At 44.5% G+C, this 21,262-nt stretch overlaps 1 protein-coding gene across 1 annotated transcript in view; it reads left to right on the top strand.

The window, feature by feature from the left end:
- Positions 1–19,641, top strand: part of LOC106599990 (leucine-rich repeat and immunoglobulin-like domain-containing nogo receptor-interacting protein 3) — a 59,976-nt gene extending 40,335 nt beyond the window's left edge. Inside the window, exons 2-4 of the mRNA XM_014191322.3 lie at positions 16,829–17,441; positions 17,549–18,292; positions 18,472–19,641. Coding sequence (XP_014046797.1) covers positions 16,890–17,441; positions 17,549–18,292; positions 18,472–19,044 — 1,869 coding nt within the window. The 5' untranslated portion in view covers positions 16,829–16,889 and the 3' untranslated portion in view covers positions 19,045–19,641. The remainder of the gene's footprint in view (positions 1–16,828; positions 17,442–17,548; positions 18,293–18,471) is intronic.
- Positions 19,642–21,262: the final 1,621 nt, after the last annotated feature.

The following is a 21,262-nucleotide window of genomic DNA, read 5'->3' as shown; positions in this document are numbered from 1 at the left end:
ATTGAATGGTTTCCTTTCCACTCCAGCAACTGAGTTAGGAAGGACTCCTTTATCTTTGTAGTGACCGATACACCATCCAAAGTGTAATTAATAAAGTGTTAAAAAAATGTTTTACCCATCTACCAATAGCTGCCCTTCTTTGCGACGGATTGGAAAACCTCTTTATGGTTGAATCAGATAATTGTATGTGTGGGTAACAGAGATGATGGAGTCTTTCAAAAATCATGTTAACCCTATTAAGTCCATGCAATTTATTATGTGATTTTCTAAGCACATTTTTAATCCTGGACTTATTTAGGCTTGGCATAACAAAGGGGTTGAATAGTTATTGACTCAAGACTTTTCAGCTTTTCATTTTTTATTGGTTTATTTAAAAAAAAAAATTAACATAATTTGACTTGGATAGTGTGGGGTATTGTGTGTAGGCCAGTGACACAAATTGTTATAAATTGTATCTATTTTAATTTCAGGCTGTAACAAAATGTGGAAAAACGAAATGGGTGTGAATACTTTAAGTGCCTTGGGAGGAAGACCCCACTATTTGCCGAGGGAATTCACTTCTGTTATTATCACCGCTGTTTGCTGTTTACATACCGCCACAAGCTAACACAACGGCGGCACTCGGCGAACTGTACAAGACCATTTTAGCCAGCAAGAATCCTTTCACCCGGATGCAGCATTTATCATCACAGGAGATTTTAACCAAGCAAGTTCAAAACAAATTATCCCAAAATATCACCAACATGTCTCCTGCCCCACGAGAGGCAACAATGTGCTAGACCACGTGTACAAAAACATATGTGATGCATACAAAGTAATCTCCCGCCCCCACTTCGGCCAATCAGATCACGTCTTTCTGTTCCTACTCCCCACCAACAAGCAGCAACCCAAGAGGGATTCACCAGAACAATAGTGAGGTGCTGGATGGATGAGACTCAATGCTGCAGGATTGTTTTGAGAATACTGATTGGAAAATGTTCAAAGACTCATCCACCCAGGATACATCCATCAACACTGAGGAATATATTGTTCATCGTCAGTCACAGGAATTATCAGGAAATGTGTTGATTCTGTTGTACTTTGTACCCACAATAACAATCTGGACATACCCCAACCAAAAACTCTGGATGAACAGAGAAATCCTTGCCATGCATTCAATGTCAGCGAAACGAACCCTAATGAGTCGGTTGCGCACGATGCTTACAAGGCAAACAGGTACGAGCTTCGCAAATCCATTTCGGGAGGCATAAAGACAATATAGACTGAAATTTGAATCACTGTTCAATAACTCAGACTAGCTACGCATATGGCCAGGACTACAGGCTATCACGGACTACAAAGGCAAATCCAGCTGTGTGGTGCCCACCGAAGCCTCCCTCCGAGACCAGCTTAATACATTCTATGCTCGCTTCGAGGCAGACACTACCGAACCATCCAGGAGGGCTCTAGCTGATCCTGACGACCAGGTACATTCGCTCTCCGAGGCTGACGTCAGGAAAACTCTTAAGAGAGTGAATACTTACAAAGCCGTGGGTCCAGATGGCTACCCTGGCCGTGTCCTCAGAGTGTGCGCTGACCAGCTGGCAGGCATCTTCTCGGATATCTTAAACCTGTCCCTGTCACACTTGTTTCAAGGAGACCACCATCATCCCAGTTCCCAAGAAAACCGAGGTGACAAGCCTAAATGACTATCACCCAGTCATCATAAAGTTCTTTGAGAGGCTGGTCATGGCCCACATCAAGACCAGAATGCCGGACACACTGGACCCACTGCAATTTGCCTACCCCTCCAATAGATCCACGGAATATGCTATTTCCATCACAATTCATATGGCCCAAACACACCTGGGTAATAGGAACACCTATGTGAGAATGTTGTTCTTTGACTACAGTTCAACACTATTGTTCCCTTCAAGCTCATCACCAAGTTCAGGGCCTTGGGCCTGGACACCATCCCTTGCAACTGGATCCTGGACTTCCTGACGGGCAGACCACAGGCTGTGAGGATTGGTAATAGCGTCTGCTCCACACTGAATTAACACAGGGGCCCCCCAGGGAAGTGTCCTTGGCCCTCTGCTGTACTCGCTGTTCAACAACGACTGTGTGGCTAAGCACGACACCAACTCCATTATCAACTTTGCTGATGACACCACAGTTGTAGGTCTGATCACTAACAACAACAAGTCTGCCAGAACTGGTGCCAGAACCACAACCTCTCCTTCAACGTCAGCAAAACAAAGGAGTTGATTGTCGACTTCAGGAAGCAGAGGAAAGGACACACCCCAATCCACATTAACGGGATGCAGTGGAGAGAGTCAGCAGTTTTAAGTTCCTCAGCTTCCACATCAAGAGAACTTGACACGGACCAACATGAGCGTCCTGACTGGCTGCATCATGGCCTGGTGCAGGAACCGCTCCACCCAGACCTCATGGCCCTCCAGCGGGTGTTGAAGACGGCCCAGTATATCACTGGGGCCATGCTCCCACCCATTCATGACATCTACTCAAAACGGTGTCTGAGGAAGTCCTGCAGCATCATCATTGAGTTTTTGTGCTTCACAAGTACTTTGAGTCTCTCATGGTTTGGAAAAGGAGGCTTGTATTCCGCCAATACATCCCATCAAAGCACCACAGATTTTGAGTCAAGTTCTTTGTTTTATGTCATTGTCTAACAGTGTATGTACAGGACCTGATCATCTACACTGGCGCCACCACAGATAAAAGGCATGTTGAGGGTCTTGGCACATCTGGATCAATGGTGATCACCATGCTGTATCCTTACCTCAGAAAGGGGCACGTTGTATTTGTGGACAACTGTTTCAGTAGCCCTACCCTTTCCATTACATTTTCAGGGAGAATACAAGGGCCTGTGGCACAGTGAGATCCAACAGGAAGAGGATGCCAATATTCAAAAAGAAAATGAGCAAGGGGCGGGGTCCAAACCAATGGGGTGATAATGGCAGTAAAATGTTTTGTCCACTGTGCACATCTCCAAAATGTGAGTGTGTGTGTGTCCGTGTGTGTGTGAGATAACTGAGTGAGGAATGAGTGTGTCGAGACGCTCGCAGAGAGACAATGATAGCACAATGAGAAATGGAAGGTCCCGTTCATATTAATAGGGGTTCATAAACTGGGAGGGTGAAGGAACACACACCTAGGAGCTGATCGTTTCTTTGTTTTCTCTTGGTAGCAGGCTTATTACTGAGAGTTATGGGACGGGTGAGCTCCACTCTGTCTCTAGGCTTGTTACAACACATTTACATTACATTACATTTAAGTCATTTAGCAGACGCTCTTATCCAGAGCGACTTACAAAATGGTGCATTCACCTTAAGATATCCAGTGGAACAACCACTTTACAATAGTGCATCTAAATCTTTTAAGGGGGGGGGGGGGGGGTTAGAAGGATTACTTTATCCTATCCTAGGTATTCCTTAAAGAGGTGGGGTTTCAGGTGTCTCCACAAGGGGAGAGGGACACACACACACACACACACACACACACACAGTGGGACACACAAAGACTCACTTAGTTCCTTTTTGTCTCGGGCTGTTTACTCCCCTTAGAGTGCTGTATTGAATAATAAATTGCAACTTTTATGGTTAATACCACAATCCACACACACACACACACACACACACACACACACACACACACACACACACACACACACACACACACACACACACACACACACACACACACACACACACACACATAAACACGCATATGCACAAACACACCAATGGAGGCTACTGAGGGGTGGACGGCTCATAATATTGACTGGAACGGAGTGAATGGAACAACATCAAACACATCCAAATCATGTGTGCTACTGTAGAAACTACAACACAATATACAGAAAATCAGGTACTTACTTTGATAGGAACACACACATGTCCAAAGTTATTATTTGTAAGGAAAACAACAATGAAGGCAATGCGAGAGTCAGCCAGAAAATGTGCCAGGGGGGAAAAGTTTCTGAAAGGCCTGTTCTGACTAGAGATGCGCAAATGTCTGCATACTTGATCTGGGGAAACACGGGGGAAGTGCTTGGGCTCTCATCAGAGAGATGTTTGTCCGGCTCAGTAAAGCCACAAATATAAATTGTCCGCAACAGTGAAATGGGTTACTTCTTATGTGAATTAATGAGGAGGTGGAACACGCTCAATTCAAATAATTTGAAATTGTCAAGTTGAAACATAGCCTATAGATAATTAGCAGGCATCGTGCCTTGGTTTGAGGGCAGCGTGGGTTAACTGTCCTGTTGTGTAACGATCAAATTTTGGAACAGTGAGTGCATTCTGACATCACCCCCCAAAAAAACTCAGGCTGGGGCGACAGTTTGGAACTCACGCGTGGAAAGGTTAAGAGTCTAAGCCTTACTGCATTTAGCTCATAGAAACGCATTGAATACATAGAAAAACAATAACTCAAAAGAAAGTTTGTTTTAAAATGTGTTTTAAAGTGTTTTAAAGTGTCTGTCCTATATCTATATTTTTTTTTTTTTTGGACTGTTGTTTTCTGCTCTTTTGTGGATGTCAGAAGTTGTACTTGATGTGTCAGACATCCTAGCTGATGTCTAGTTCCAGTGTGATTTGCAGGCTTTTAAAAAAGAGCTTGTACTATCAGATATGTGGTATGCTAGCTAATCTAAGATGTGATGAGAGAGGGAGAGACAGATAAACACTTCCGTTCAAAAGTCTGGGGTCACTTAGAAATTTCCTAGTATTTTAAAGAAAAGCACTTTTTTTTGTCCATCCAAATAACATAAAATTGATCAGAAATACAGTGTGGACATTGTTAATGTTGTAAATTACTATTTTAGCTGGATTTGGCCAGCTACAATAATAATTTACAACATTAACTAGTGATGTCTACACTGTATTTCTGATCAATTTGATGTTATTTTAATGGAAAAAATAATTTGCTTTTCTTTCAAAAACAAGGACATTTGTAAGTGACCCCAAACTTTTGAACGGTGAGAGAGCGAGAGAGAGCGAGAGAAAGCGAGAGAAAGCGAGAGAGAGCGCGAGAGAGAGAGAGAGTCTGCCCTTCACATATCATCTCCATTCAGAGAGGTTTGTGTCATCAGCACATTTCCCGGTGGCCTTTATTCCTTACACCTCTCTCTCTCTCACCTCTCTCAAAACCCCCATCTCTCTCTTTCTGTCTTTCAACGCTTCATCTCTCTCTGTCTCCATCTCTGCCGCGCACACACTCTTTCGCTCTCACTCATTGTTTGACATGGAGAGCATACAGAATGTGCCCCATATTCATCGGTTGCACCTGACATCCTAAACAGTGGTGCCTGCCATGGAGGGATGTTATTACCTTGCAGTGTGTGTCCATGTCTATATGTGTGGGTGCCTGCATGCAGTATGTGTTTGTGTGTGTGTGCGCTCGTGTGTGTGTGTGTGTGAGTGTGCGTGCAAGCGTGATTGCGTGTGTGCGTGTCTGCTGGACACTTTTGTGGCCAGCCCAAAATGAGCAGCCAGCCCAAAGTGAGCAGCAGAGGTCCACTTATAGCTAACAGCATGCCACCTGACAACTTGGCTCTCTTCTCCACACCCCTTTCCCAAAACACAATGCTGGCCGGCATTCAAGCCAGAAAATTTGGCCTGTCAACTTCATAATGTCAATGACATCTTTTGGATACCTTCCTTGGATCAATATGCAGTAATTCATTTTCAAGATACAGGCACTCTTCAATCAAATATAGATAGAAATCTCCCAAAATGTAATGCATAAAAACTTTGACTGTGACAAAACTTATTATAGGCTTTCTGGCCTAGTTTAAAAGATGGAGATATTTATTTTGAAAACTGATATTTGTATTGATTAATTTAGCAGGAAGACATTATCCTATGGCCCTCGTCAGAATGTCTGACTAAAACTTTGGACATATGAATCACCGTTAGGGTAACCTGTCTCTCTGACTCTTATTTATGGTTGTTATTGTGATTCGTTAATGTGTTTGTTTCTGTAATGAGCTGAGGCTCATGTGAGGACTCATGTCTGTCTTGATCATAGTTTATATTTTCCAGCTAGGCTTCTCAGAGATATCTCTGTCTCTGTCCTTCTCGCTCTCTCTCTCAATTCAATTCATTTTCAATTCAAGGGGCTTTATTGGCATGGGAAACATATATTTACATTGCCAAAGCAAAGGAAATTGGTAATAAACAAAAGTGAAATAAACAATAGAAAGAAATAATAGTAAACATTACACAAAAGTTCCAAAGGAATAAAGACATTTCAAATGTCATTATGTCTATATACAGTGTTGTAAAAACGTGCAAATAGTTAAACTACAAAAGGAAAATAAATTCATACGGGTTGTATTTACAATGGTGTTTGTAAATATAACCTCAATGAAGATTGTTTGCCCTTTTCTTGTGGTAACAGGTCACACATCTTGCTGCTGTGATTGCACACTGTGGTATTTCACTCAATAGATATGGGAGTTTATCGAAATCTCTTCCTCTCTCTCCACTTCCTTCCTTCCTTCCTTCTCTCTCTCTCTCTCTCTCTCTCTCTCTCTATGTGACCTCATATTGAGGCCGTGGGACTGCCACAGTAAAGCTATGGGAATGTGATGCTAAGCCCTGTGCTACGCTTGGCTTGGGTTTAAAATGGGCAAACTAAGCATGGATTGAATATGGGACTTACTGGTACTTAGCTATGGAAAGCACTATCTGTCAGCTTTCCCCGGGAAGTACAGACTTGTCAAGTTCCCGCCTCAATTTGTCTCGTGACAAGAAATGTAGAAGCTCTCCGAATATCCTGCTGACTGGATGACTGCTCTCGCCTGACTGCTACTAAATTGGGTTTGTGTGAGAAGGTTTACGAGGCTTATAAAGCGTGTGTGTGTGTGTGTGTTTGTCCCTGTCTCTAGCGATAGTAAATGTCTACTGTGTAGTTGTGTATTTGTGGATGGTTGAGCAGGCTGCTGTCTCTAAACCCAGGCAGGGCTTACGAAGAGAGAGGCTGGGCTTTAGGGAGGACCATGCTCTACGGCCCATATACCAGCCGTGCCAGTCAACATGTCTGACCTATTTACACACAAACAAACTACCTGATACCAGCACAGGGATGGAAACAGACAGACAGAGTCAGACAGACATATGTATTTGTGGACACACAGACAGAGCTAAAAAAAAAACAGTTCATACATGCTCAGGATGAACCCTGTGCTTTGTATGCTGACAACTACTAGCATCTTGCAGGTCTCTCTCAAAATGATCATGTTGATATCCTAAAAGGGGGTCTGACCTAAGTTCCTTCAGCCCTATGACTCTGAAAAGCTTATACCCCAAAGCCATAAGGCTGCTAACCAAACTATCTGTGTTAACCCTTTTTACAATAATTGACTCATCACATATGCTGTTATCAATCCTGTTGGCTAGTCACTTTATTCCTAGTTACATTTAAATGTTTGTAATTTAGCAGACACCCTTATCCAGAGTAACTAGGGTTAAGTGCCTTGCTCAACGTCACATCGACAGATTTTTCACCTAGTCAGCTCAGGGATTCAAACCAGCAACTTTTCGGTTACTGGCCAACGCTCTTAACCGCTAGGCTACCTGCCACCAATACATACCGATCTACCTCAATTACTTCGTACCCCTGCACATTGACTCGGTACTGGTACCCCGTGTATATAGCCAAGTTATCATTACTCATTGTGTCCATTGTTACTTTTATTATTATGAGTTATTACTTTTATATTATTTAGTTATTTTCTCTCTCTCGGCTTTGTTGGGAAAGGCCCGTAGTAAGTAAGCATTTCGGTCTAAGACTACACCTGTTGTTTACGAAGCATGTGACAAATAAAAATGTATTTGATGTTCCCTCAGCTCTCCATGTCTAACAATGAGGAAGAAAATCTACACAAATATATATGGGACCTACTGAATATTTTCAATCATTATGACGTTGACCTTTTATTACAGCAGCCCCAATTGCATGTTTTGAGATGTAAAAATATATATATTCGGTTGAAGTCGGAAGTTTACATACACCTTAGCCAAATTCATTTCAAGTTTTTCACAATTCCTGACATTTAATCCTAGCAAAAATTCCCTGTCTTAGGTCAGTTAGGATCACCACTTTATTATAAGAATGTGAAATGTCAGAATAATAGTAGAGAGAATTATTTATTTCAGCTTTTATTTCTTTCATCACATTCTCAGTGGGTCAGAAGTTTACATATGCTGAATTAGTATTTGGTAGCATTGCCTTTAAATTGTTTAACTTGGGTCAAACATTTCGGTTAGCCTTCCACAAGCTTCCCACAATAAGTTGGGTGACTTTTGGCCCATTCCTCCTGACAGAGGTGGTGTAACTGAGTCAGGTTTGTAGGCTCCTTGCTCGCACACACTTTTTCCGTTCTGCCCACACATTTTCTATAGGATTGAGGTCAGGGCTTTGTGATGGCCACTCCAATGCTTTGACTTTGTTGTCCTTAATAAGCCATTTTGCCACAACTTTGGAAGTACGCTTGGGGTCATTGTCCATTTGGACGACCCATTTGCGACCAAGCTTTAACTTCCTGACTGATGTCTTGAGATGTTGCTTCAATATATCCACATAATTGTCCTGCGTCATGATGCCATCTATTTTGTGAAGTGCAACAGTCCCTCCTGCAGCAATACACCCCACAACATGATGCTGCCACCCCCGTGCTTCACTGTTGGGATGCTGTTCTTCGGCTTGCAAGCCTCCCCCTTTTTCCTCCAAACATAAGAATGGTCATTATGGCCAAACAGTTATATTTTTGTTTCATCAGACCAGAGGACATTTCTCCAAAAAGTACGATCTTTGTCCCCATGTGCAGTTGCAAACCGTAGTCTTGGAGCAGTGGCTTCTTCCTTGCAGAGCGGCCTTTCAGGTTATGTCAATATAGGACTCGTTTTACTGTGGATATAGATACTTTTGTACATGTTTCCTCCAGCATCTTCACAAGGTCTTTTGCTGTTGTTCTGGGATTGATTTGACTTTGATTTGCACCAAAGTACGTCCATCTCTAGGAGGCAGAACGCGTCTCCTTCCTGAGAGGAATGAAGGCTGCGGTACCTTCAGGCATTTGGAAATTGCTCCCAAGGATGAACCAGACTTGTGGAGGTCTACAATTTTTTTCCGAAATCTTGGCTGATTTCTTTTGATTTTCCCATGATGTCAAACAAAGAGGCACTGAGTTTGAAGGTAGGCCTTGAAATACATCCACAGGTACACCCGCACTTGACTCAAAATATGTTAAATAGCCTATCAAAAGCTTCTAAAGCCATGACATCATTTTCTGGAATATTCCAAGCTGTTTAAAGGCCCAGTCAACTTAGTGTATGTAAACTTCTGACCCACTAGAATTGTGATACAGTGAGTTATAAGGGAAATAATCTGTCTGTAAACAATTGTTTGAAAAATGACTTGTTTCATGCACAAAGTAGATGTCCTAATCGACTTGCCAAATTATAGTTTGTTAACAAGAAATTTGTGGAGTGTTTGAAAAACTAGTTTTAATGACTCCAACCTAAATTGTATGTAAACTTCCGACTTCAACTGTATATATCAGTTGTATATTCAACTGTAAATATCAATCTACTGAAGTAATTGTTTATAATGATTGGTTCAGATATGTAAAATTATATGACATAGAATCCACTGAAATATTCAATCATTTGTGACCGGAAGTTTAAAAATGGCTCCTCTCATTTGGGTTGCCGACCCCCACAAGCGGCTCCCGGTGTTATCCCTATTGCAGACATTGCCATTGATGCACCGAGTCGCATTAGTACAAACTGGAATCTGTGACGTAGTCTACTACTCAAGAAGGCTGATATAAATCCTTATTATATCATTGAATTATTTTCATCGAGTGTCATTATTTCTATATTTTATCTATTTATTGTATTTTTCTGTACACTTTCTCATGCTGAACTTCTAATGCAGGGGGGATTTAAGGACAGATGACCACAACAGCAGCCGCTAACCGATTTGACAGCTCCAACGCAGTTACACCTCCAACATCTCCTAAACAAAAGCAATGACATGCTATGCAGTTGCCGGTAATCGCCTGTTAACACTGAACAGATTGAATCTAGGCCTAAATAAAATTTGCCAGTGGTATTGCGTGGACATCTGGCCAGTGTTGGGTGAAGTGTGGGATCATGCTGTTCTGTGTGTTTGGGGACCAGTGGTGGGTCTGCTCCTCTACCCCTTCTCATCTCCCTCAGGTGGAGTCTTTACATCTGGCTGGTGTGACATTCACAACACTGTGTGAGTTTGGGTACCGCTGGTGTGCTGCCCTGGCCAACAGAGGGGCGCAGCTGGGCGGTGTGTTTGTGCATGTGTGTGCGTGTGTACGTGTGTGTGTGTTTGTGTGTGTGCGTGCGTGTCTAGGCAGGTGGTGAAACTAGCTCTCAAACCGACCCACAGCCCAGTAATGAGGAGAGCCAGACAGAAACTGTAGTTTTCGCATCAATATTTTCACAGTCTTGTCTGCATATTCAATATACAAAGTTAGCTATTAATGTTTGGTAGCTCCATTGGGTTTGATTTGAATTCGATTTCCATATGTGGGATTTACAAATGTTATTTTTAGGAGATCATGATTTTCTACTGCCATCTGGCTGCACTAATGATGCATGTTAACAGGGCTGTAGACCTGTCTGGTCTGTGAGTGTGGGAGTCAAAAATGAAGCTCCTGTATAGATACAGAGTTGTCCTCTCTATCAGAGCCATGTATTTCTGCCCTGAGGTATCCTACAGATGGACAGGCTAATGACACGAGTATACTAACAACAATGAATCAACAACAGTAACAACACACACAGTACATCAACAAGACAGACAACACTATACCAACTGCAATGACAACACTTATCTACAGTATTTATAGTTTGCAACAGCAGATAGTGATACATCTGATAAACTAGCCAGGTCACCTGTGATGCAAGTCAGTATTCAACATCCATCCATGTCTGAGGGCATCGGGAGAGCACATGGAAACCGGCCACTAGGGGCAACAATGAGCGCTGTTACGTTCAAGTAGGTTTCAGTTTTGCTAGGGTGTTGTGTGCAGGGATGGCAGATGGGCATAAGCACCAACTGCCCATAAGCATCTGCCTCTGGTGCCAAAGGTTCAAATCCAATGATAGAAAGTTGTTTTTGAGATTTTTGTTTTAAGCCTATCTCAAACCTTTAATAACCTTTTGAAGTTAATGCCTAACCTTAAGATTTTGGAGTTAATGCCTAACCTTAAGATTTTGGAGTTAATGCCTAACCTTACGATTTTGGAGTTAATGCCTAAACTTAACCATAACCTTAAAAATTCTGAGTTAATGCCTAAACTTCACCTTAAACACTTCTAAATTTGACGTTTGAGAAACATGGATGAATGTCTAATTCAGACATGAGACTGTGAGAACTAGTTGGATAAAAGTACTAGCCATCACAGACAGAGGCCCCACTGCCTCCATCACTCACCCCACAAATGGAGCACTGATCTAGGGGAGGAGAAGGGGAGGTGATGGAATGGAGTATACTGGAGCCTCTGGGGGAGGTCTGCCCTTGGCCCTGTTCACAGTCCTCATTCATGCAGTGACTCAGTCAGTGAACCGTAGGATGACACAGGGGAGAGGAGACCTACAGACCTCATCCATCACACTGAATAACAGCCAGAGAAGCCAGGCAAGGGCACACACACACACACACACACACACACACACACACACACACACACACACACACACACCACACACATACACTAACAGACAGGCACACACACACATGCAGACACACATGCACACACACACACACATACACACATACACACCCATAGGCTGGTATAAGTTATGAGAATGGTTGTTCAGTGGTCTTGTTAATCTGGTTTGCAATGAAGTGAGAGTGAAGCTTGGCTGGGTATTTTGGCCGCTCATCTGTTGCTGCAGAGGTTGTGTCATGAAGAAGTAGCTATATTTGTCACATTCCCCCCAAAAATTATATTTCCAGCTATCATAAAACAGGCAGGATCCTTCAGATATATGAGGTGTCTGGCTGTGCTATGTTTTGACAGGGCGGGGAAGTGTGTGTGTGTGTGTGTGTGTGTGTGTGTGTGTGTGTGTGTGTGTGTGTGTGTGTGTGTGTGTGTGTGTGTGTGTGTGTGTGTGTGAGTGAGTGAGTGAAATAGAGAGGCTTGTTTTCTAAACTTGAGATCTAGTTGTGTATTCAAGCTCTCTATCGAGATGGGGACCTCTCCCAGATAGGCCTCAGGCTAAGATTGAGAGCAGGCAGCAATCTGTGTGGGTTTACCAGGGGCTTTGTGTGTGTGTGTGCCGTACATCAAAAAATTGTATTCACTGTAGTTGTTTCACCTGCCTTTGTGCTTGTCTCCACCGCCTCCAGGTGTCGCCCATCTTCCCTATTATCCCCAGGTTATTTATACCTGTGTTCTCTGTTTGTCTGTTGCCGGTTTGTCTTGTCTTGTCAAGCTTACCAGCGTGTTTTCCGAGTTTCTGTTTTTCCTAGTCTCTGTTTTTTCTGGTCCTCACGGTTTTGACCTCTTGCCTAACCTGACACTAATACCCTGACTACACCGCTCGCATCACGTGCGTGAGCATTGCAAAATACATTTTGAAATCTATATTATTCAATTATTGCACCCACATTGCTCGCGCGTGCCAAATAGAAGTCAGTTCTATTTGTGACGCAGATTGCACTGCAAGTCCTGCCTCTCCCATCTCTTCATTGGTTTATAGAAGCGGGTACCCATGTGCCATCTCCTCATTGGTTATACCCACGTGGGTGACTGAAAGACAAACATCGTCGGTGGCGGTAATGCACCTAATATATGAAAGTTGCCAATCACAATATAAAGTCCAGAGAAGAAAAAGCCTGGAAGGAGGAGAGATGACTAGCCATGTGATAGCAGAGAGAACAGTCTATGACTTGGGTGACTGGAGTCTTTGACAGGAATCTGTGACTGGAGTCTTACGCAATACCCTCTGTAGCACCTTAGTCAGATGCTGAGCAGTTGCCATACCAGGCGGTGATGCAACCGGTCAGGATGCTCTCGATCGTGCAGCTGTATAACTTTTTGAGGATCTGGGGACCTATGCCAAATCTTTTCTTGAGGGGGAAAGGTGTTGTCGTGCCCTCTTCACAACTGTCTTGGTGTGTTTGGACCATGATAGTTCGTTGGGGATGTGGACACCAAGGAACTTGAAACTCTCGACCCGCTCCACTTCAGCCCTGTCGATGTTAATGGGTGGCCTGTTCGGCCCTCCTTTTCCTATAGTCAACGATCAGCTCCTTTGTCTTGCTCACATTGAGGGAGAGGTTGTTGTCCTGGCACCACACTGCGAGGTCTCTGACCTCCTCCCTATAGGCTGTCTCATCATTGTCGGTGTTCAGGCCTACCACTGTTGTGTCATCAGCAAACTTAATGATGGTGTTGGAGTCGTGCTTGGCCACGGAGTCGTGGGTGAACAGGGAGTACAGGAGGGGACTAAGCACGCACCCCTGAGGGGCCCCAGTGTGGAGGATCAGAGTGGCAGATGTGTTGCTGCCTACCCTTACCACCTGGGGGCGGCCCGTCAGTAAGTCCTGGATCCAGTTGCAGAGGGAGGTGTTTTGTCCCAGGGTCCTTAGTGCTGAGCTTTGTTGGCACTATGGTTTTGAACGCTGAGCAGTAGTCAATGAACAGCATTCTCACATAGATGTTCCTTTTGTCCAGGTGGGAAAGGGCAGTGTGGAGCGTGATTGAGATTGCGTCATCTGTGGATCTGTTGGGGCGGTATGCGAATTGGAGTGGGTCTAGGGTTTCTGGTATGATTGTGTTGTAGTGAGCCATGACCAGCCTTTCAAAGCCCTTCATGGCTACCAACGTGAGTGCTACGGGGCGGTAATCATTTAGGCAGGTTACCTTTACTTTCTTGGCCACAGGGACTATGGTGGTATGTTTGAAACATGTAGGCATTACAGACTAGGTCAGGGAGAGGTTTAAAATGTCAGTGAAAACACTTGCCAGTTGGTCCGGTCATGCTTTGAGTACATGTCCTGGTAATCTGTCTGGCCCCACAGCCTAGGAAGGTGATGCAGCCCATAGCCGTGGAGACAAGGATGGTGGTCGGGTCCAGGGTGAACTTGAGGAAGACGCGCGTGCTGTTCAGGTTTGTGTCGTTGAAGATTTCACCTCCGTACAGCGAGCGGTTGGCGAAGAAAGCTGACGCGGCATCCAGCGTCAGCTTGGTGAGCATGGCAAAGTAGGTGTCGTTGCAGCCGGCGTTGCTGGTGATGCACATGTAGGTGCCACTGTCGGTGACCTGGGCATAGCGGATCTCTAGCGTCCCTCCTGGGAGGACAGTGATGCGGCCATTGCTCTTGGCTGTGATTATTCGGCGCTGAGGGGAGATCAACATGATGTTGGGGGCGGGCTCTCCCACGGCACTGCAGAGGAAACTCACTTGCTGGCCCTCATGAGCCGTCACCTTCCTTTGGCCACTAGATGGCAGCAGTGTATGTGCAAAGTTTCAGACTGTTCCAATTAACGATTGCATTTCTGTTCAACATTTTGTATCAAGACTGCCCAAATGTGCCTAATTTGTTTATTAATAACTTTTCATGTTCAAAACTGTGCACTCTCCTCAAACAATAGCATGATATTCTTTCACTGTAATAGCTACTGTAAATTGGACAGTGCAGTTAGATTAACAAGAATTTAAGCTTTCCACCAATATCAGATATGTCTATGTCCTGAAAAATGTTCTTGTTACTTACAACCTCATGCTAATCGCATTAGCCTACGTTAGCTCAACCATCCCACAGGGGACCCACCAATCCTGAAGAAGTTTTAATGTCTGCTTTTTTCATGGTGTTTCACCGCTAATAACAGCTAAGTGAAGCCAATACTTTGCATCATCAATCCTTTAATCATGGTCTTTTTAAAATAGCAGCCTTTAGATTTTAGAGAGAATAAAAAATCTTCAGTGTTTCCTTATAATAAGATTCTTGTGTGGCTCTTTAATTCCTGTTAAACAGGCTGCACTGTACCTGTTTCATCTTTGATCCCTGACAGGGATCAGTGTCGATCCCACTCCCATTTATCTCTGATGTGCTAATTGTGTTGAGCTGATCTCAGCTCTCTTCCAGTGTTTAACTGGAGACGTGGAGGGAATGAGATACAGGACTAATGAGATGGAGCTCTAGGTTTGTAAGCCAGGGGCCTGGTGAAGTCTGGGTTCTGGTCCCAATATAAAAACATTAACTTGTCATCACTCCCTGTCCCACTTGAAGGAGCATCACATCCTCTTTATGAAATGTTCAACCAAGGTCACTGACTTTGGCAACCTAATCACCTATAACTCTTCCGTAGGTAGTTGATGTAAATGAGAATCGGTGCAATCAATGCTGAACCTTTGTGTGTGTGTGTGTGTGTGTGTGTGTGTGTGTGTGTGTGTGTGTGTGTGTGTGTGTGTGTGTGTGTGTGTGTGTGTGTGTGTGTGTGTGTGTGTGTGTGTGTGTGTGTGTGTGTATTGGGGCAGTACTGAACATTCTGAACCTTTTGGCTGGTGTCCTCTGGCAAATCACTCAATGACAACATTGGGTGGGCGACTTGACATGTTGCTTGAAGGAACGTTAGCATTAGCTTTTTTTATTTTTTTGTGGAGAGAAGAACAACATGCATTTTTTATTTATTCAAAGTAAAATGACACATTCAAAGACACACTCACAGTCACTTGCACACACATTCCCACAAAATGACTCATAGTGGCAATGAGACAACAGGGTTTGCCTGAAAACGTTATCTGAAATGTCTGTAAAATGTTGGTGTATGTGAGTCTTGTATGAAGAAAATGTGTTCATGTCACTGTGACACACATATACACACAGATTTTACAGGCATTTCAGGGGATGTTTCCACGCTAACCCTGTTGTCTCTTTGCATCGCATCATATGTTGTGTGTGATGAATTCAGTGTGTGTCGAGGTATGAAGAAAGCACATAGCGAGGAGGAAAGAAGGGGAGGAAACATGCATGAATTCACAGGCTGCTTCTCACTCACGTGATTCCCAATGCCCTTGTTCTACTGCTACACTCAGAGATAAATTAACAAGTATCCTCACTACAGATGTAGGATCTTAATTTGAGCCAGTTTGCTACAGCAGGAAAATAATCCTGCAGCAACAGGAAATGGGAATTATTGTGGATTATAATTGATGGACATTTTTGTAGGGGTTAATACATAAGGGAAAATCAAGTCTGAAAGTCTGGAAATTACAAACTTCATAAGTCTTTTTAAACCTCAAATGCAAGTTTAACATTTCCTGCATTGAACGGTGATCCAATAAAGATCCTACATCTGTATCTTAACTATCATAAACAAAATAATGGGCTGTAAAGTGATGGTGTCAGTGGTGGTTTAATGCTTTGTATAGTAGCTGTGACGTCTACCCTCTCTGGTTATCAGGGGCATAATGACAGTTGTATAGTAAGGAGAATGGATTATCCAGGACACTGAATGTCATTTTTATGAACATAAATGTGTTGATAGGTGTTTTAAAATACTTCTCCATCTGTCTTCCTCTCCTCCCTTCACCCACACTATTTTCTGTCTGTACTGTCCATTATCCCTTCCCCATCTCTTCAATTTCTTACCTCAATTTTCCCTTCTATTTTTCTCCATCATTCCCTCTCTTTCTTCAACCTCCCTCTCTCTGTCTTTATCTACCTTCTCCCTCACATGTTCTCCCTTTCTCCTCCCTACTCCTCTACTCTTTATTCCCAAACTTTCTCAATAACCTCTCCTCCCTCTGTCTCCCTTTCGCTATAGGTGTGTAGTACACTGACCCTGCCTGTGATAGGCTAGGAGTCAGACCGTGACCACCAGGGCCATGATTGGCTCCCTGGGCCCCGGTGTGTGGTCCCTGACGCTATGGCGGTGGGTGAGTCTCTGGGGGCCGGCCCTGCTACTGGTTACCATTATAGCCCTGCTGCCAGGTAGTTGCCAGGCGTGCCCGCCGCGGTGCGAGTGCTCGGCCCAGATCCGGTCAGTCTCGTGCCAACGGCGGCGCCTCACCGGCATCCCAGAGGGCATCCCTACGGAAACTCGCCTCCTGGACCTCAGCCGGAACCGGCTCCGCTGGGTCGAAATGGGCGACCTGGCACCATACCCGCACCTTGAAGTGGTGGACTTGAGTGAGAATCTCATTGCCACGCTGGAGCCCAATGCGTTCGTCAATCTGCAGAGCCTCCGGGTGTTACAGCTGAGGGGGAACCAGCTGAAGCTGGTACCCATGGGGGCCTTCGCCAAGCTGGGCAACCTGACCACGCTGGACCTGAGTGAGAACAAGATGGTGATTCTGTTGGACTACACCTTCCAGGACCTGAGGAGTCTGAGACATCTGGAGGTGGGAGACAACGACCTGGTCTACATTTCTCATAAGGTAAGCCATCTGTTTTCCAAGTATTTTCTCTAACCTTTTATTGATTATATTATGTTTCCACAAATGGCACTCACATCTAATCAAGTTCAATCTGATTGTATTTGAAGGCCTTTTCTGGTCTGCTGGGGCTGGAGGACCTGACCATCGAGCACTGCAACCTGACGTCCATCTCTGGCCAGACACTGTCCTACCTACGCAGCCTGGTCACTCTGCGATTACGGCACCTCAGCATCGCCGCCCTAGAAGACCACAACTTCCGCAAGCTTAACAACCTGCGGGGGCTGGAGATCGATAACTGGCCCTATCTGGAGTACATCTCCCCGCTCAGCTTCCAAGGCCTGGACCTGTCCTGGTTGTCCATCACTAACAGCAACATCACCTCCGTCCCCTCGTCCTCCTTCAGGAACCTGATCCATCTCACTCATCTCAACCTGTCCTTCAACCCCATCACCACCCTGGAGCCCTGGGCCTTCAGGGACCTGCTGAGGCTCAAGGAGCTGATCATGGTGAACACGGGCCTAGCTACGGTGGAGCCCCACTCCCTGGGAGGCCTCAGACAGATCCGGGTCCTCAACTTCTCCTCCAACGAACTCCAGACCCTGGAGGAGGGATCATTCCACTCTGTCAACAGTCTGGAGACGCTGCGGGTGGACGGGAACCCGCTGCTGTGTGACTGCCGTCTGTTGTGGATCCTGCAGAGACGCAAGACCCTCAACTTTGACGGCAGGGTGCCCGTGTGCGCTGGGCCGGAGGAGGTGCAGGGGTATAGCCTCAGCACCTTCACCGACTCAGCGCTCTTCGATCACTTCACATGCCAGAAGCCCAAGATACGCAACCGCAAGCTTCAACAGGTAATAGTTATTATCCCACTTTGCTGTACACGTAAGCATAATGTAACTACAGTGAAGGTACACATTGATATGTAGTACTTACAGCTTTGTTGCCTGTTTCAGATTTGTGCCTAATACTTAATTCACTAATTAATTTATATATTCATTAATTAATTCATCCATTCATTCATTCCTCTAAGGTGACAGCTCGTGAGGGCCAGCCAGTGAGTTTCCTCTGCAGTGCCGTGGGAGAGCCCGCCCCCAACATCATGTGGATCTCCCCTCAGCGCCGAATAATCACAGCAAAGAGCAATGGCCGCATCACTGTCCACCCAGGAGGGACGCTAGAGATCCGCTATGCCCAGGTCACCGACAGTGGCACCTACATGTGCATCGCCAGCAACGCCGGCGGCAACGACACCTACTTTGCCATGCTCACCGTCCGGGGCGCGCCGCTGGATGCCGCGTCGGCTTTCTTTGCCAACCGCTCGCTATACGGCGGCGAGTTCTTCAACGACACAAACCTGAACAGCACGCGCGTCTTCCTCAAGTTCACCCTGGACCTGACCACCATTCTTGTCTCCACGGCTATGGGCTGCATCACCTTCCTAGGCGTGGTGCTCTTCTGTTTCCTGTTGTTGTTTGCATGGAGCAGGGGGCGGGGCCAGCGCAAGAACAACTTCACAGTGGAGACCCCTTTCCGGAAGGCCGAGGGGCCTGCGGCCACGGGTAGTGCCGGAGGGGCCCGGAAATTCAACATGAAGATGATATGAAACAACGCAGCCAAGGGCCAGCCGGGGGAGGCATAAGCATGTCCCGGAAACGTGTTTGACAAAACACACAGCGCTGACTCGCAAAGATAAAATAATAATAATAATAATTAATCCATACAGTATTCACACATGGCATGGCCAGATTCGATTTGATGATGACCTTGATCTCACCAACTCTTACTGGTTTTATTCAGCTTGTGGTACAAATGTGTATTTAAGATAATTATAAGAATTTTCCAGTGAAATTCTTTTGTCATTGAGCTTGATAAGAATTATAGAAGTTAAGAATTTAGTGTGATCTTTTACTGGGTGATTACTGTGTTGTGAAATGCTTGTAGTTATGTCTATCTCACAGGAAGTGACATCACAGGAAGTGAAAAGGACTTCCTGGAAGCTGTGTACTTGTAGTGGTCATTGCACAGAGGGCATGGAGAGACACGGCCATCAACTTATCACAGTATTTGTAGTCTTGCTTTCTTAAATTCTGCCTTTTTGAGAAATATTGCAATAGCATGTAAATATTGCAGTTTAAAGTTAGTTGTATAGTAATAAGATTATAGTATTGAATAAAAACAAGCCATTTTTGTAAGACATTTAGGATATGATTTCCATTGTCACATTTATAAGACAGCATCAAGGCCACAGCTGAACTGAGGAAGGATGTGCTGAGACAAGGACTCCAGAAAGACATTGAATCGAAGTGAAATGAATACAGAAAATTACTTCAATCATTTGACCCTTTCAAATTCATGACAAAAAAAGATCAGAAGAAACATTAAAAAAAACATGAAAAGAAGTATATTCTGACCATATATTCTAAATTGGGCCCACTTTACTTTCAGACGTGACCGTTTGCAACAAGGTTAGCTGTGTGAGTTGGAACAAAGCCACTGGCCGACGGTTGTGATGACGGCCCGACGCCCCAAGGGTTTGGTTGGGAAGCTTAACCCATTGGGCACGGGCCGCACGGTAATCATGACAACCAATACACAGCCCAGTGCAGCAGGGAGTAGTGGGGTCAGTGGGACAAGGGGAGAGGGAGTTTGTTTATGCATCCTCTTTCTAACCTTCGAATAATACTACTACCATACCACTGCAGGATGTGGGGAGAGGGAGGTGGAGAAGGGAGTGTATATGCACCCTATCTCTAACCTCCCTCTAACCCTGCTCCCGTCTGACTGCCCTTGGCTGTGCTGGGACAGAACTGACCTCCACACAGCTGCCAGGGGAGCAGCATGGAAGTCACGACACATTTAGAGTCACATGCAGTGCAGAACACATACTCACTTTTAGACATGCAAGCATGCACACAAATGTTCACAATCACATGTTCGCACTCATTCACAAGTGCACAGAACCTTTTCTCAAGACAAACACAAAGTCATATAGAGGGCAAACACACACACAAACACATACACACAGTTGAAGTCGGAAGTTTACATACACTTAGGTTGGAGTCATTAAAACTTGTTTTTCAACCACTCCACAAATGTCTTGTTAACAAACTATAGTTTTGGCAAGTCAGTTAGGACATCTATTTTGTGTATGACACAACTAATTTTTCCAACAATTGTTTACAGACAGATTATTTCACGTATAACTCACTGTATCACAATTCCAGTGGGTCAGAAGTTTACATACACTAGGTTGACTGGGCCTTTTAACGGCTTGGAAAATTCCAGAAAATTATGTCATGGCTTTAGAAGGTTTTAATAGGCTAATTAACATCATTTGAGAAAAATTGGAGGTGTACATGTGGATGTATTTCAAGGCCTACCTTCAAAATCAGTGCCTCTTTGCTTGACATCATGGGAAAATCAAAAGAAATCAGCCAAGACCTCAGAAATAAAATTGTAGATCTCCACAAGTCTGGTTCATCCTTAGGAGCAATTTTCAAATGCCTGAAGGTACCACGTTCATCTGCAGCGATCATACCGCTCAGGAAAGAGATGCGTTCTGTCTACTAGAGATGAACGTACTTTGGTGCGAAAAGTGCAAATCAATCCCAGAACAACAGCAAAGGACCTTGTGAAGATGCTGGAGGAAACAGGTACAAAAGTATCTATATCCACAGTAAATCAACATAACCTGAAAGGCCGCTAACTGCTCCAAAATCGCCATAAAAAAGCCAGACTACGGTTTGCAACTGCACATGGGGACAAAGATCGTACTTTTTGGAGAAATGTCCTCTGGTCTGATGAAACAAAAATAGAACAGT

This window comes from Salmo salar, chromosome 03, assembly GCF_965601325.2.
Source record: "Salmo salar chromosome 03, fSalSal1, whole genome shotgun sequence".
Taxonomy (NCBI): Eukaryota; Metazoa; Chordata; class Actinopteri; order Salmoniformes; family Salmonidae; genus Salmo; species Salmo salar.
This window is presented reverse-complemented; position numbering and strand designations above follow the sequence as displayed.